At 43.7% G+C, this 18669-nt stretch overlaps 1 protein-coding gene across 1 annotated transcript in view; it reads right to left on the reverse strand.

Annotated features, from left to right (window-relative positions):
* LOC144889123 (bifunctional glutamate/proline--tRNA ligase-like) overlaps positions 1 to 17663 on the reverse strand; it is a gene marked incomplete at its 5' end in the record, with an annotated part of 35320 nt that extends 17657 nt beyond the window's left edge. Inside the window, 11 exons of the mRNA XM_078769029.1 lie at positions 55 to 160; positions 5378 to 5490; positions 5665 to 5872; positions 6824 to 6960; positions 8511 to 8621; positions 9063 to 9122; positions 11056 to 11140; positions 11304 to 11537; positions 16852 to 17023; positions 17243 to 17435; positions 17537 to 17663. Coding sequence (XP_078625155.1) covers positions 55 to 160; positions 5378 to 5490; positions 5665 to 5872; positions 6824 to 6960; positions 8511 to 8621; positions 9063 to 9122; positions 11056 to 11140; positions 11304 to 11537; positions 16852 to 17023; positions 17243 to 17435; positions 17537 to 17663 — 1546 coding nt within the window. The remainder of the gene's footprint in view (positions 1 to 54; positions 161 to 5377; positions 5491 to 5664; positions 5873 to 6823; positions 6961 to 8510; positions 8622 to 9062; positions 9123 to 11055; positions 11141 to 11303; positions 11538 to 16851; positions 17024 to 17242; positions 17436 to 17536) is intronic.
* Between the last annotated feature and the right edge of the window lie 1006 nt (positions 17664 to 18669).

Below are 18669 nucleotides of genomic sequence, written 5' to 3' on the forward strand. Positions count from 1 at the left end.
CACCACACATCACATAATCAATCTGCTTACATCTTTACCCCGTCACTTGCTCACCTCCTCCTTCTTCCCCTTATCGCGGGTACCAGCTGTTGGCATCTCCTTGGTATGACCATCGGGGATGTGAAAGAGGATACACGGTGACTCCTTACAGCAGTAAGGGCTGAAAAGGATGGGGAACATGATGATTCCCATTGCTCTCCAGAACAACAACAACAACAACAGGCATTTTAGGGCCACTTTCGATGCAAGAGCGGGGGTTAGCCTTGCGGTCCCCATGACAATCTTCTCCATTTTGCCCTATTTTCTGCATCTCCACTTGTTAACCCGCTTGCCCGCATTTCTTCTTCGATCATCTTTAGCCAAGTCTTTCTCGGTCTTCCCCGTCCTTTACTTCCTTCTACATTCATTTCCATCACTCTTCTCGACCAGTCACTTTCATCCTTCCTCAACACATGACCAAACCATCTCAACCTGTTTCTCTTCACAGCATCCATCACAGGCTCTATTCACATCATCTTTCACAATTCATCATTTGTCTTCCTCTTTCTCAACGATACTCCACACATCCACCGAACCATTCACATTTCCACCCTTTCCAGCCTTCGTTGCTGCTCTACGTTCATTACCCATTTCTCGCTCCCATAAATCACAGCACTTCTCACACATGCAGCATACACCTTTCCCTTCAGCTTGAACGACACTCCCCTCCTTGTCAGCACGCCACTCAGTTCCTGAAACTTCTTCCATGCACCTCTCACTCTAGCAACCGTTGCTGAGTCTGATCCACCTTCTCCATTCAGCATGTCTCCTAGGTAACAAAATGTTTTCACACCTTCCAGCTTCATGCCGTCTCCAAGATCCAACTCAACATTTCCTCCATCTGCATCTCCCTCTGTGCACACCTTACACTTGAATGTAGCTGCCACACTGGGACCCTCTCCAACCACTACATTTTTTATGAACCCACTCAGCGCATTGTACATTGAATGGAAATCACTCCGAGACCCTTCCTGCACACAGCACACGGCCACTTCCCAGTTCTTTCCACCTCACCACATGCTTTACCACTTGCCATCACCTTAGTTTTTCCGATATTCACCTTCAGACCCTTTGTCTCCATACATTCCTTCCACTTGTTCATCTTCTCCTTCAGTCCATCCATACTTTCTGCAATCAACACCAGATCATCTGCATACAACAACTCCCACGGTAAACCCTCCTTTACGTTCCGAGCCAGCACCTCCATCACAGCTCCAAATAGTAGTGGACTTAGTACCGACCCTGATGCACTCCCACCTTCACCTCAAACTCACCACTGTTCCCGTCCTTCCTCCTTACAGCTGTGCGCGCTCTTTTGTACATTGCCATCACGATTCTGATCAACCATTCCTCTACTCCTAACTTCCTCAATGCCCATGTCACTACTTCACGTGGAACCCTATCGAATGCTTTCTCCAGATCAACAAACCCAAGAAACAACTTCTTCCTCTTCTCCATGTACTTCTCCTGCAACTGCCTCACAATAAAAAGCGCGTCTGTCGTTCCTCTTCCTGGCATAAATCCAAACTGCATTTCGTCGATCTTCACTTTCTTCCTTATCCTCCTCTCCAACACCCTTTCCAATACCTTCATTCCATGCTCCAATAACTTTATCGCTCGGTACGAGCCACAATCCAGAGGGTCACCTTTCCCCTTGTATTGAGGGACGAGGGTACTCAGTTCCCAATTCACTGGAATGCGGCCTTCTTTCACCACCGGATTACAGATCTCTGTCATTCTCTTCACACCCCAATTTCCCGCTGCCTTCAACATATCTCCCACAACTCCCGTCGGCCCTCCTGCTTTTCTACTCTTCAATGTAAAGTAATGTAATTTCTTCAATGTAATTTCTACTTTCTACTTCAACTCTTCCCACATTCAAAACATCACTCAAGACCCACCTGTTCAACACTGCATTCAACATTTAACCCACAGCATCTAACCCCTGACTATCTCCTCTCCTTCTCCCTCCTTTGTGCTTTGAATATTTCCCTATTGATTCTTCTTTTTTTGCAATTGTCTTTATGTTTTGCTATGCGTTATGTTTTGCACTCTGTCAAAGCGTCTTTGGGCTTCCTGAAAAGCGCTATATAAAATAAATGCATTATTATTATTATTATTAATGCTTTTATCGCTTCCTCAACTTAAAAGCATTGAAGAGTAGAAAAGCGGGAGGGCCGACGGGAGTTGTGGGAGATATTGTGGGAGCTCTCCACAACAAACCTTTCCTAAAGCTTAACCCCAGAGACCAAAAGAATGGAAACACTCAGTTGGTCAAACAATCACAACCTCAACAACACACAATTTAAATAAATACTTAAACACAAAACAACAACACATTTTGAGAAACCTCAACACAACTCAACAATACTCAACAAATACTAACTTTACATTAGTATCTTGATGAAAAACAAATCAAGAGGAAGCCACAAAGCATCTGAAAATGTAAAGCCCGTCCGCGTCCACTTTGTATTCAGACTTTTTTGTCCGATGCTAAACATGACGAAGACATTCGGTAGAGAGCATACCTCCGCCAGGCTGAACAGTTTACGTTTTGTATCTCACCGACAGGTCAGATCTGGATTCGGACCTGAACCAAAATCTAATCAATTCATCCCTGTCACACACCCAACCTAATCACCAGGTTTCAGCTGAATCCATCCATAACTTTTTGACATATCCTGCTCACAGACGGAGAGACAGACAAACGTGCGTCGATACATAACCTCTGTCCACCTTTATTGGCGGAGGTAAGAAAAATAACAGAACAGGTATCAGGCAGCAACAGCAAGTTCAGACAGGAATTGGGCCATAATTAGAACTGCAAAGATTGATCGATGAGCCATGAAAAAAGTTAAGTCATCTTTGATGTAGGAAGTACTTTTACAGTTCATTTTCCCCAATATGCCCTCCACATTGGTGTGAGAATTTCCTTTGCACTTCCCTTAAACCTGGATATCCGCTGTTGATGGCAATTGGGATGGTGAGGCTATCAGCATCTGAGCTTGTGTTAAAATTAGTTCAGACATGCTGTTTGAAAAAAAGTCACTTATCTGCTTCATCTATTTATCACATACCCCAGGTGAGACATCATGTCACCCATGACAAGTCCTGAATATTTCATATCTGAGAATCGCTACACTATTTCAGTATTCACCGTTTCATTTCATGAGAAAATGGCACTATTTTATGAGTGTTGTCAAAGAAGCTCTTAATTTGGCATGGATTTAGAATTCTGCCACAGTACCACATCCTACCCTTCTTCCTGCCTATGGTACACTGAATCCTGTGGTGAGGCAGTAGCTCTGAAAGAACTTCCCTTCTCTTCCTGGAAGGCAAATCCAACCAAAGGCAGTGTCAGTGTATTCCAAAAAGTCTGCAACAAGTGTGTGTCCACTCTCAAGAGAGCCAGAAAATAACATTTGTCCAGCCTTAAGAATGAACTTTCAAACTATCTCCCTCATCTAAAATCTGGTGGCACCTTGTTTAGTCCATCTCTGATGTATGCTCCTCCTCCATCCCTTACCTTTTCAAATGGTGCCACAACCGACCCTGCTCGAGAGAAGGCTGAATGCCTCAATTCTGTTTGCTTCCAAATCTCGTGTCCTCAACCCCTCTCTTGGTACACACCCTTCCCTATTGTACCCACCTCAATGGAATACTGTTCTCCCCTATGGGCCGGTGCTCCTGCCTCACACCTAGCTCGGCTTCACGCTGTTGAAACCAAAGCTTTCAGAATTATTGGAATCTCCCGCGATGAAGCTATCTCTGAGGGCCTTTCACTCACTCACCGCAGGCAGGTAGGTGGTCTTTCTGTCTTCTACCGACTCCTCTCCGGCCTTGCACCCCCAGCTCTCTCTGTGCTCTGTCCCCCAAATATTCCTACAGGTCGCACAAGATCTGCCAGCAACCCTCTGATGGTTAAACTGCCGAAATCTCGGCTCTCTGCTCACCTTCACTCTTTCATTCCTCTTTTCTCCCACCTCTGGAACAAACTCCCTCACTCCCTTCAATCCCACTCCTCCCTCCAGGTCTTTAAAACAGCTGTTCACCACCATCTCTTATCTTCCCCCATCCAAAACCTTGATCTTTTCTACCCCCGCTAATTCACCCCAGATCCACCTTGTTTGAAATTCCAACTTCTTTCCTGGAAGTCCTGGCAGTGTCCATATGTTTTATACCTCTCCCACCACCCCCTTCCCATGCCCCCCCCCCCCCCCCAAAGCCCTCGCCCTCTCTCAGATCTCTCGATGTCTCCATGTCTCTCGGTCCCTGCTCTCAAATGTTGTTTGTGTCCTTCCCCCTCTCTCCCCATCTTGTCCACCGCTCCCGATGTTATATGTTTTATGTGTCGGTTTGTCTTTCTGTGTGATTAATGTTCGCTCTTTCACGAGCCTCGATCTTGTATACAAAAAAAAAAAAAAAAAAAAAAACCTGTTCCTGGACCGTGTCGTTTGTACCTGAGAATGTGTAGAAGGTTCTTTCAACCCTTGACTCTGACTCCGCACCTGGACCGAAAGACATCAGCTCACGTGTCCGAGAAACCTGCTCTGCTGCTCTTGCGCACATCCTCTCTCTGCTCTTTTCACCCTATCATCTGCCCTCAGGCATCTTTCATCTGCTTGGTCATGTTTAGCATTCACCCCTGTCTAACTATAAACTAAAAGCACCTTGCACGTGTCACACACACACACACCAAACCATTTCCAGCCACCCATAAACCATTTCCCACAAGTTGTGCACATTACAGTTCTAAAAACATCTTCCACACATCACGTCAACTCCGCTACCCACACGATTCGACATTCTTTTCGCAAGGTGTATTTGCAGTTTTTCTCAGCTGTATTCACAGGTTTTTGACCTGCTTCAACATTTACGGCCCTGTACTTCGCGTATTCGTGGTTTTCACGGGAGTTTTGATTTTCCCTTATGAATCACTAACTGCCAGAAACCTATCCCCCCCCCCCCCCCCCTTTCTCCCATTGAAACAATGCCTTCATATTTGTGGATACAACATTCGCGGCATTTTCCATGAACTTATCCCCCGTGCTGTATAGCATGGGATATACGTATATATACCATGCTGTATATCGTTTTGGCCTCATCTCTCAATGGTGATGAATCACTTGAAAATTAAAAAAATTCTCGTATCTGGATCCGGATCAAATAAATTCGTCCTTGTCACACATCCAACCTGCCCACCAAATTTAGTCCTAATCCATCCACAACCTTTTGAGATATCTGGCTCACAGAGAGACAGACAAATATGGAGGTGAAAACATAACCTCCATCCAACTTCGGTGGCAGAGGTAATGAAGTCAATCTCAGCTGGAGTCACCTGATGGCTTCCCAGGGTTGATCACAGATAAAGAAGCCCCTCCGCTGCAGCTGTATTCTGTCCCCTTTCTTCAGATCAATCATGCAAGGGTCTCCAATCATCTCTTCTTCTCGCTACAGAGGTGATGTTGGTGACATCCAAAAGAGACACAAAATATGGTGAATTAAAAACGAAACACCTTCGATTATCAAAAACAATGAGTAAAGGTCAATCGGGTAAATATCACAAGCTTAAAAAAAAAAATTACATTGCAGATGTAACAGTTAGAAAGTCACATATATAGTCACCTTGCTTTCCTTGTTGACGAAGTCCTTGAAGTCGTCATCTTTGCCTAAGACCGGCTTGGTGACGATGTGGTCAAAGTACACACATATGGCAGGCAATGGTCGAGACGTTGGAGTTTGTGCCAGCCAAGTCAGCTTAGCTGTTCCTTTGTAATCCGTGTCTTCAAATTGTGGCTCAGCCTCCAAAGAGGTAATATTTCCCTCCGAGTGTCTGCCATGAGAAGGAATAGGACGGCTGGATGTTTGCTCAGAAACAAACGAGGTACACTCAATGTTTTGGCCTGGCATTGATGCAAACTACAGGGCACCTGGTACATTATCAGCTCTGAGTAATGCTTGGGTGACTATAAACCAAGCAGTTGTGAATTTGTGAAAAGGGTCAAAGATTCATTTCTTGCTACCCACAAACTCTAGAATAATAACAATTAAAAAACTAGAACGGCACTCGGTAGAGCGCATACCTCCGCCCAGCTGAACAAGTTTACTGTTTGTATCCCACTGATAGGCCGGATCTGGATTCGGACCTGAACCAAAATCGAAGCGGCTTGTTCTTGTCACCTAACCAACTCATCCACCAAGTTTAGTCACAACTCATCCACAAAATTTTTAACTGTGTTAAATATGCTTTTTGCCCGATCTCTCAATGGTGAAGAACCACTTGCAATATCAAATAATTCTCGTATCCGAATCCATATTCAGATGTTCACCAAAATCGAATCAATTCGTCCTTGTCACACACCCAACCTGTCCATCAAGTATCGTCCAAATCCGTCCATAACTTTTTGAGATATCATGCTATATATCGGTTTTAGCTCCATCACTCAATGGTGAAGAATCACTTTAACAAAAACCAGTAGCTAGATCTGGATCTTCACCAAAATCTAATTATTTTGTCCTTGTCACATACCCAACCTCTCCGCCAAATTTCGTCTGAATCTGTCCACAACTTTTTGAGATATCTTGTTCACAAACAAACAAACAAACAGACAAACAGACAGGGGTGAAAACATAACTTGGTGACGTTTTCAGGTGATGGAGGTAAAAATAAAATACTTTGGGGATGCATTCACACAGATGAGGATGATCAATTTTATCTGCCTCGCAATGACTATACAACGTAAACGTTTCGAGTATGCAGCTCGGTGTCACATGGGAAACAAACTTGTTGATCTTTTTGATAATCATGTTGCCCCAGTTGATGAAGGTAACTTTTTCATTCTCCTTTAAGGTCTCTGCATCAGCTCCGTCAATTAGGATATCTGGTCCATATGAAACAAGTTTCATCCCCACGTCCGGATTCTGGGAGCATAGGAAATGGAGGAGTTCGCAAAAAATCACGACGACACGCACGCACATGCATACACACACGCACATCTATCCAACATATATAGGACTGTGCAAAACGTTTGGGTTATTCCAATGATATTCATACTTTAGGGTAAATTCATTAAACTATCAGTAGTGATAAGTCATATGTTTATTGTAAATTAACAGCCTTTGTAAATGCATGTGAAACAAACTACTTTAAAAGTAAATAAAAGAAGTGTCATTTTCTAGTTTCGGCCAATATCTTTGCTTTCTTGAGCGACTTCCCATATACGACTGAAGCACTCTTCCAGGAATATTGTGCCAAATATCCTGAAATACATTCCACAGTTCTGTAAGGTTAGTTTGGTACCTCTTGTAATTGTCAGCTTTCAGGTAATCCCATATGACCTCGATACTCATGTCCGGACACTGGGATGGCCATTCTAGCCCTTGGAGCACACCAGCTGCAACCTTGTTCTCCAAATACTGTTTAACTATGTTGGAAGTGTGTTTTGGATCATTATCTTGTCGTAGTAAATAGCCCCGAGTGGGCTGACGGTCATCTCTTGAGGTTGTAGGTCAGACCTTTGCTGATTTGGGGGAACCCCATGATCCGAAATTGAAAATACCTAAGACAGAGCAATCGTCCCTGCAGACCATCGAGTAGAAGGGCTGTTTTGGGTCAGGGGGTAACGCCCCCTGGGATTCTCCATGATCCAAAAATCGGAATATCGAAGCCTGAGCGATTGTCTGGGCCATCGAGTTGAAGGCTGTATTGGGTTACAGAGCAATCGGTTGGTAAACAAGGGACGAATAGAGAGAAGCTGGAACAGTTCTTGGAGGATTGCGAGAGTTCTGAGAAGGGAGAGGAGCTTATGACATGCGAATGTTCGTGGAGGTCAGAGGAGTAGGGGAAAGAGCCTGGATCCGGTTGGGTTCAGTGCACTGAGGAGCTCGCTGTTTGTGATGAAAACTGGGATAGTTCTGAGGAGTTATGGGAGTGAGGGGAGCTTGAAGGAGGTCGTCCTACCTTCCTTGGCCCTGGTGCTGTTCTCGTCTTCCCCCATTGCCTGTTCATCATCCTGCTTGTCTCATCATCAACTCTTCATCCCTATTTATCGCCTGCTCTTCTTCATGACTGTCACCATCCTGCCCTGTGACCACCATCGTTAAGTCACCTAGTTGTGTCCCTCTCTCCATCTGTGCTTGTGACTGGAGTGAGGTGCCTTAGTTTTTACAGGATTTATTTTACCTCATTGTTTACCTAATTGCATATAGTTATTATTGAATTAATTTCCTCTTGCTTTTGTTGTTCGGGAATAAACCCGTTTGGTTTTTATAAAAGCTTTAAGGTTCTCGTTATTCTCAGTCCAGCGCGCACTAGCATAAAATCACCATCATCCGGAATGTCTCCACAGGAATTAAAACCGTTCGGCACATCGCGGGATTTTAACCTCCTGCCGCAACATGCTCGACGTTAGTTGAGCCGTTGACACAACAATATTATACTACCTCTCATCAGACATGAGGCAGAAACTCACCTTTGGGTGCTTGGGCACATCTTTCTTCTCTTCCTGAACACCATGCACCTTCACAGGTACCACTTTGTGACGTAAAAGGGCAGTAAAGCGGGGTGCGATTGGGTCTATCACCTAACACATGGATGGGGTGAAAAAAAGAAGAAGAAATATCACCTGCAACTCAACAAACCAATTAGAGAAGTGACATCTCACCAACTCATTTGTACTCACCTCAAATTACTTTGAAAATAAAAATAATTAATATCTCAGTCATGATGCTGGGATCCCAGGTTCAAGCTCCACATACTGTGTTGATTTGTTTGTTGCCTAATATCCTTATAATTTTGCAAAAGTACATCAATATATCTTAATGCCCCTGATGTGCCCAAGCATACAAGTGTTTAATTGTTCACAGCATGCGATACATGTTGCTTCATGAACCACAGATCAGTTAAACATCTTTATGTTGTGAAAAGAAGCGTTAGCAATGATATTTCTCATTGAAATAGTAATATAAAACATCAATTGTACATAATACACGATCAGCCCCAAACAAACATTGGCAAAACTCACTTTCTTGTTAAAGGCCCATATCTTGTCCCACTCCATGTTCACTATAGCCTTGGATGATCCCTGTAGAAACAGTAAATATGAACTGTACAAGGAAAAAAGCAGACAATAACATCTGATGTGTCTAACACTGGCAATCCCATCTGAGCACTTGGCTATTGATGTTTGTATCTCACTTTCAAATCGAACACACGACAGATATTTGTTCATAGTCTATGAAATGTCGATGTAATTCATGTCAAAGTACAATTGTCTACCAACTTGTTTGTCCTGCATGTGATTTACCATACAAGTGCCAAATTTTAATGATCATACAGTGCAAAAGACAAAAGTCATTATAAATGTATGACAGGTTGCGAGTTTCTTTTCCTGCGGATGCCGGCATTTTGGAAAACTTTTTTTTTATCTCTCCCCCTCTCCGAGTCACCAACTCTCTCTTGTTCACGAAACTTAAATTTTTATTTTCTCATTTTCACATAGCTCGAAGTATTTTACTTGTCAAGAAATAAAAAATAATTAATAAAGCGCTACTTCCATCATTGATTGGGATTATTATTTTGTTTTAATTGTGTATTGCAGAAAAACTGGACTGAAAGTCTAACAATGGCGTAGCTGGGCTTGTTTGCTACTTTTCAGTTGAAGAGGATAAGTATGACCTGGGTGGGGATAGCAGTCAGCATATCATGGAAGTATTACTTTTTTTTTGACTTCAGGCATGGTTCGTGAATCACTTGGGTAAAACTAGAACGACACTCTTCGACGTCACGATGTTGACCAATATGCCTCCGCACACATTATTACATCCTTATACATACTTGTACCAAGTTTGATTTAAATACATTCAGCTGTCCTCAAGTCTCACATTTTTACCTCACATGACCTCTGGCCTCACCAAAATCATCTCACTCCTCACCTTTGAAACCAAAATATAATTATCAGTTCATCTTTGCATCATAATATATACTTATACCAAGATTGGTCAAAATCACATCACTGGTTCACAAGGTGGTGTGGCAACAATCTTTTACTTAGCATGACCTCTGACCTTTGACCTCAAAATCTGTTTGTTCCTCCTTTCATCATTATACATACCTGTACCAAGTTTGAATTATATCCCTTCAGCCGTTCAGGTTATCAACCCATTACAGACTTTGACCTTTGACCTCTTGACCCCATAATCAAATCAGTTCATCTTTGCATCATAATACATATTTTACCAACTTTGGTCAGAATCCCATGGACTAGTTCACAAACTATCGCTGAAACATGATTTTTACCGAGCATGACCTCTTACCTTTGTCCTTTGACCTAGTGCCCCCACAATCTAATCAGTTCATCTTTACCTCATTATACATACCTGTACCAAGTTTGACCGAGATCTCTTCAGCCATTCTCAAGTTATCGCGGTAACAAAAACCTATCACGAACGGACAGACGGACGAACAACCCGAAAACATAATTCCATCTTCTGACACTGCTAGCGCCCATGCAGGCCTCTCCATACATCTGACTCAATCGGCCATGGATATCTGCAGCCGAGTTGTTCTCCTTCATGAGGAATTCAATAACTGCACATTGGTGGAACGATATGTTGTTTACAGCCATTTTGTCACAATGGATTGTGGAAACACCAGTGGTGTGGATGCCCCGAGACTGTGTTTATATTGGAGTGGATAGATGTCGCTAATAACTCGTGCTCTACTATATTTGACACAAATGTGTGGAAATCCACTGATGCTCATGAATTTTGGTACAGCTCTTGTATTTCAAGTCCAACATCAAGGCTGATGCGCAAAAGTGCACGTCAGAACAATTAATGTTTTGACAAAAGTACACAAAAGCACGAGATTAAAAAGGCCACCTGTAGATATCACTACAAGTATTTCACCTGGAGCAAAGTGCACCGTATACAAAGAAAACTGGGAAAACAAGTCTGTCGGAACAAATGCCTCCCGAAAATGCATTTCATTTCCTTATAGCACCACAGACTCTCTACCTGGGCTGCGATGAATTGTTTCAGTCCTTCAACGGTCATGCCTCGCCGCATAATACCACGCACTGTGGGGAATCGTGGATCTTCCCTGAACAACAACATAAACAATGCATCACGAGAAATAATCCATACACATCCTGTACAGTACATGTCTATGTCCAATGAACTAATACCAACCAATATCACCTTCATATTTCCTCTTAGCTACAGAAGTAAGCACTCATTTATACAGCCCCACAAGTATTACTCACCAGCCTTCCACAAGACCTTGCTCAACAAACCACGTGAGCTTGCGCTTGGAAAGCAAAGTGTTCATGAGGTTGAGCCGGCTGTATTCGTAAATGAATGGTTTCCTGATGCCCAGTTGCTCAATGAGCCAATAGTATTGCTCGTCCCGGTCGTGGTATTCCGTGGTACGTAGTGCATGGGTTACTCCCTCCAAACTGTCTACTATTGGGCATGCAAAGTCGTATGTTGGGTAAACCCTGAGAAGAAACACAGTTAAACACATTAAAATAATATAAAGAAAACTAAGAATTTGATGAGGATGCGATGGAAGTACATTTTATCAAGTAGATTACAAGTTATGAGCAAAGTACGGTTCCTGTTGCACTTCTCAACAACAACCTATCAATAATCCTTTGTTAAACTTGCTGCAGTACCTCGACATAAACTTGAGCTTCAATTTGGTTGCACCAAGTGGATACAACACATCCATTGCTCTCAGCAGTAGAGGAACAAAATGGCCACCAGATCTCAAAGCACACTCCCTTTTAGGTTTTTACAATCAAACACCTTCGTCTACGTGTATCTCCTTAATTCTTATTAGAATAAACGTAAAAGTAATTAAATGTGATCTTGGATATGCGTCTCCATAATGTCTGGACAGAGAAGTCTACCCTCCACTATTGTATGTGTCTAAAATTCTCAACCCTATTGACCCTTTATTTGACGTTTACCCGCAGGCCGCAAGCACTATCATAGGTTGGAAACATAGGGGCAATACCCATGACGCTCACCTGGTAGAATAAACAGTATACTGCACTGCTTAAAGGTATTTTAAACCAATTTCAATGGTTTCGAGAAGACAGGGCAGCATGTAGAATCATAACATAATCATAAGACTTTCAACAAACAAACAATTTTAAAAAATTAAAAACAAATATTTTAAAAATTGGGGGCGAAGCATCCGATACAGCCCTCCCCTCCCCCCACCCACACCCGAACCCCGTATACCTCCTCAGACCACAAGTTTTATAATGCCTTGAACAAACATTGGTACATCACGAGTGATAAAGGTTGTCGTGAAGATTCATCGAAATTGTGTGTGTAGTTTCTGAGAAGAAAGCAAATACCTATTTTGGGGGGCAACAACCCCCCACCCACCCACCGTAAACCCCCAAAGGGGCAGATTATTTTTAGTGCCGTGAACAAACTTTGGCACAGCACAGGTGGTGAAGGTTGTGGTAAATTTTCATCGAAATAGTGTGTGTAGTTTCAGAGGAGAATGCAAATACCTATTTGGGGGGGGTGGGGTCAAACCTAGACCCACTTTGACCCCCGGTAAACCCCATACCTATTTTGGGGGGCAACAACCCCCCACCAACCCACCATAAACCCCCAAAAGGGCAGATTATTTTTAGTGCCATGAACAAACTTTGGCACAGCACGGGTGGTGAAGGTTGTGGTAAATTTTCATCGAAATAGTGTGTGTAGTTTCAGAGAAGAATGCAAATACTTATTTGGGGGAGTGGGGTCAAACCTAAACCCACTTCGACCCCCGGTAAACCCCATTAGGCCCCGATTATTTAAATGCCGTGAACAAACTTAAGTCACAACACAACAAATATCATTGTTTACGGACAGACTGATGGACAGACGGACGAACGACGCACCATCGCATAAGCTCCCCTGCACTTCGTTCCAGGTGAGCTAAAAATGAATGTTGTCAACTCAACCGAGCCAACCGGGTCATCAGTGGCTGAAGGGTCGGGGAAGGGTTTCGCCCACCCACCGGCCAGGATGCAGACCAATGGCAGCTGGGAAAGGAAGGGTTAAGCACGTCATCAGTGCGGGTGGGGACTCTAGGAGGTAAAGGGCGGAGCGAGGGCAGAAGCAAAGTGGGGCTCTTGAGGAGAGCTGTGCGCTTCGCTTACTCCTGTCGCAGCCGACCCACGCCAGAGACATTAACTCTCCTCTACTCTACTCCGGCCAGAAACGGACTGTTTCCCTGCTAGAGCAGCCGGTACTTCGCTCATCCTGCGGTGCCATCCAATGCACAAGCGATAGACCTTTTACCAGCCCAGGGTAACACAAGACAGAAATACCATGTGGTGCCTTGCCTGTCACCTCATGGTTTTTCTGTCTTACGATTCTCTCTGTCTACCTCCTCTGGCATGTCTGATGGGCCCAGATAAGGCATAGATAATTAAGGCATCCCATTCATCATTTGGTCCATGAGCATGTATGATCTGTACAGTTAAGAGGGTTTTTATTGCATTATAATTATTGTTATCGATTGCTTCTTGTAAATTCCCTGCCAGTACCATCATTTATTTCAAAGGGGAACCCAAACGCAGCTTTTTTCTGAAAACCATTACAAGTCATTAATCACGATCTAATTTGAAGGGTAGTTTTTTTGGTTTTTTTTGGCCAATCAGAAAGTGTTGAAAAAGCCCGAGTCAATTTTTCATTTCGCCAGTGACGTTACACCAATACACCATGAACCCACCTTGATCCAAATGGTGGATTTACATATAATAGAGAAACATTGTATTTCGAGCTCGGATTCTTCTGTCATTAGCAACTCTCAAGGTTCTCAGTATGTTGAAACTGATCAGTGAGATTGGGAAGAAGCTATTGAAAGTAAAATGAGTGATGGAAACACTTTTGGAGGAATTGTAGATCCGTATATTTTTGAGCTTTGTGCGAGTGATTCAGACGAACGTGTTGTAAGTGAAGAGGAAGATGGCGATGTTATGCTCGTAGTGCAGATGAAAACACCAGTCCATGTTTAATACAGATTGGTAAATTTTGTTTTTCCTTTCAATTGACAGTTTATCAGGCGTTTTGTATCAATTATTATTGATAAATCAGTTAATGACTGCAGAGAAATATGGCATGACACGTTACAGAACGGACTCAGCATGTACATGGCATGACCAAGCACGGACACGTTGCAGAACGGACTCAGCACGTACACGGCACGAACAAGCACGTACATGGCACAAACGAGCACGTACACGGCACAAATGAGCACGTACACGGCACAAACGAGCACGTACACGGCACAAATAAGCACACACCAGTACGAATCGGCACACACCGGCGTGAATCAGCACACACACCGGCGTGAATCAGCACACACACGAGTGTATCAGCACACTTTCGCGAGTTCGCGAGTATCGTGAGTATATTCGCGAATCAGCACACACACTAGCGCGAATCGGCACACACCGGCGCGAATCGGCACACACTCCGGCGTGAATCGGCACACACACCGGCGCGAATCAGCACACACACAGGCGCAAACTCGAACACCGCCGACAAAATGGGCGACGAATGCTTTGCCCCACCTTCACAGACTGACCCGATGTCCCGCATGTTACACGATCGTCCAGTTTCATACTTATCTGGAACGTCATTTGTGTCTGTGTGCATGCTGTCTCGTGTCATGTTGATGTCCGCACCCCAGGGGAGTGGGTATTGTGGGGGTATGGTGAAGGAGAGGTGTGGGATGGTTGTGGGTATTGTAAGCAATATAAATAACAGCAACGAAGGCTGGAAAGGCGAATGGTTCGGTGGATGTGTGGAGTATCGTTGAGAGAGAGGAAGACAAATGATGAATTGTGAAAGATGATGGGAATAGAGCCTGTGATGGATGCTGTGAAGAGAAACAGTTTGAGATGGTTTGGTCATGTGTTGAGGAAGGATGAAAGTGACTGGTTGAGAAGAGTGATGGAAATGAATGTAGAAGGAAGTAGAGGACGGGGAAGACCGAGAAAGACTTGGCTGAAGATGGTCGAAGAAGAAATGCGGGCAAGGGGGTTAACAAGGGGAGATGCAGAAAATAGGGCAAAATGGAGAAGATTGTCATGGGGACCGCAAGGCCAATCCCCACTCTTGCAAGGAAAATGGCCTTAAAATGTCTGTTGTTGTTGTTGTATAACTAACAGTTGATTGGGGATTGTGGAGGGGGGTGGTGTGGGTGTTGTTAGCTAGATTGGCGGTTGATGGGGGATTGTGGAGGGGAGGGGGATGGGATGTGTGTGGTGGTCGTGGATATTGTTAGCTAGGGTTGCGGTTGATGGGGGTTGAGGAAGTGGAGGGAGTGGATATTGTAGGGGTTGATGGGAGGTTGTTGGGGGATGGTGGAAGGCAGGTGTGGGGTGGTCGTGGGTATTGTTAGCTATCTAGGGTGACAGTTGATGAGGCATTGTGGAGAGGGGGTGTGGGCTGATGGTGAGTATTGTGGGGGATGATGAAGAGGGGTGTGGGATGGTCGTGGGTATTGTTAGCTAGGGTTATGGTTGATAGAGGATTGCGGGGGGGGGGGGGGGGTGGGGGGCGGAGTGGTGCTGGTTGGTGTTACAGTTTCGAGTGATGTTTGTTTATTCTGCCCAATCGTGAAGGTGGCATCCTCTCTCTCAATCGCGGTGGATACCCACAAGATCTAGCCATCTCTGTTGTTTCATAACAGTTCTCTGTAACATGTTCCGAACACAAAAACGAATAATTTGTAGGCCCAAACCGGACTCGAGTATTTCAGACAAACCTCGTCCAATTCCTGGCAACCCTCGGATCTTTTGGCCATTGGTGTAGCATGAATCCATCTCGGTTTGTATTACTACAACCACCAAGGATGCATCGACCCGGCGTATTTGTAGAAATTCGAAAATTATTTGCTGTCCGAGTGAAATCGTACCGTGATGTAACCCATAAACAATACGGAAGCGGCGCTAAGCTTCATAGTGTGACATCATGGCTAATTGTGACGAAGAAGAGAATTCCAGCTTTATCACAAAATTACACAGTTATTAAATCAGAAAAAGACATCATATATATATTTTGTACGGTATCAAGGGATAGATTAGTGTCAAGGTGCTCTGAGCGTTTGCATTCCCCTTTAAATATACTTTGTCTCAGGTGAATTCTGATTCTTCTGGTGGCTTCATTTGGCTACAACGAGATCTGCTCAGGGTTGATTGGTTATGATCTTCATACCGCTGGACAAGATCGCATCACGTGACTAAGGCTCCCTTGGCCCAGATCAGATCAGTCATGTGATCACCTATCGGCATAGGGTTTGGCTGGCATGGCGGTTTAACCGATTTGGTAGCAGAGGTCAAAGGTCGTGATCCAATCCAAAGCCGTCAAATCACCTGACCTCTATTGTCGCTTTGATGCGACGTGCCAGATTCTAACCAGGTGACTGGGATACGTCCAACGACTGTAATAATATATATGATGGTGATCAAACATCCACCACCTCAACCATGAAATCCTACACCAGAAACACTTAGCTCCTGAGATGCTATTCCTTTCTATGTAGGTTACAATCAGTGTCACACATACACTTCACTCGTGGGAAAGATTCCTGAGTCCATCGAAATGGAAGTCGTGTTTTTGGCCCCAACATATTTTGTAAAGGAAAAACTTTTTCATTCCTATTAATACAAATTAGACGCATAACTTGAGAGCAGGAATGTGTTCATATTGCCATGACGTACAGAAATGTATCCTGATCTTTCTAAGAAATACATTTAAAAATATTTTTCATCCCACTCGGTCAACTGTCACCTGTAGTGTGTGCTGGTGCGTGGGTGTGGCTCGTTCTTGCAACGATACAGCGTAGGATCTCGGAGGCAGCCATTGTTGGATGACATGTCGATCTTTGAACGCAGACAGCAAGCTTGTCCATATTCTGTGCCGGCCTTCATTTCTTTCCACATCTCCAAGTTACGCTCTACACCTGACAGTCACCACACAGAGTTTAAGGAAAAACACATCTTGAAGACATTTCAAAATATTTTATAAAAACCATGGCACCAAAGACTCATACTGCAGATGAACCTATCAAAGCAAGACCATATCCCCTTGTCCAGATCACATCAAGTAAACATTAGTATAAAAACTGTACAAGAACTTCCACCCATCAATATCCGATCATCCCAAATGCGTTTTTTCTTACTGTTGTTCCTGTGCTTCGATTCCTGCCGCTGCTCTCGTTCCTGTTTCATCTTCTCGGCTGGTGTGTCGTCCACATACGCCTTCCCACTAATGATCATCTTTTCAGCCATCTCCAACATTACAGAGAAATAGTCAGATGTGTAGCTGAAGACATCAGGCTTTATATTTAGCCTCTCAACATCCTCCAGGATCACCTGTGTCATAAAATGGAGGCACGCAACATGAGAGAAGTGAAAAGGATGCGCTTGAGAACAAAGCATGGTGGTGTTGCGAGAGCAGAAAGTACTTTTCTTACTTTTTCAAAGTCTTCCTTCTCCTTGGCCGGGTTTGTATCATCGAAGCGCATGATGAATTTACCCTTGAACATCTGCTGGTAATGCTGATTCAAGAGGGCTGCCTTTGCATGTCCAATGTGCAGAAACCTACAGCAGTGTCAGCACAATCGTCAGGATAGTGGAGACTTAGCATTTCCACCATCATGAGCAACACGCACATGCACACCATTTAAATAAGAGGCCATATACAAATTTATACAAGCAAAGGCTATTGGGGGGCTTGCTCTAAATGGAGAAACCTAATTGTGAAGAGGAAGAGTTGAAGGGAGGATAAGGGAGTGTCAAAGGAATGGAGAAAACAGCTAGAAGTATTGGAGACTAAAGAGAAGTGGGGCATAAAGGGGATGGGGGTTTATAAAATTCCCCACGTTACTTTGTGTACGCAATAATTAGATGTTCCCAAAGAAACACCTTCCTCTTGTATGATGCTCTGTGACAAAGAAGGGGGGAAACAGGAACTGAGAGAATTTGCAGGAATTTAATCAAAGATGCAAAATTAGGTTCTCTAACTCCATTAGTTGTGCTTTATGGTCAATTGTTTAACACAAGGAGTTTCATCTCATTGCAATTAACTGTATTACCACAAGAAAATAAACACAAAACTACAATTTGGAGTAATCATGAATTTTAACTTCTTTTTTAGCGCACCTGGAAGGAAGTTTAGGGGAGCCTATGCGATGGCGCGTCGTCCGTCCGTCAGTCAGTTAGTTAGTCCGTCCATCAACACTTGAAACTTCTTCTATGAAACCGCTGATGGGATTGCGACCAAATTAGGCATAAATGATATTTGTTGTGTTGTCACTAAAGTTTTATTTTTTTTTGTCACTTTGGGGGTCTACGGTGCAGGTTTGAACCCCTAAAATCGGTGTTTGCTTTCTTCTCAGAAACTACACATGCAATTCTGATGAAACTTGACCACAACCATAATCACCCTTGTTGTACTAAAGTTTGTTCTTGGCACTAAAAAAAAAAATAATAATAATAATAATAAGTGACTACGGTTGTCTATGGGGGGGGGGGGGGGGGGGGCTTGTCCACCAAAATAGGTATTTGCATTTTTCTCAGAACCTACACATAATTTTGATGAAATTTC

Source organism: Myxine glutinosa, unplaced genomic scaffold (assembly GCF_964187855.1).
Source record: "Myxine glutinosa unplaced genomic scaffold, kmMyxGlut1.1 SCAFFOLD_943, whole genome shotgun sequence".
In the NCBI taxonomy this organism is placed as follows: domain Eukaryota; kingdom Metazoa; phylum Chordata; class Myxini; order Myxiniformes; family Myxinidae; genus Myxine; species Myxine glutinosa.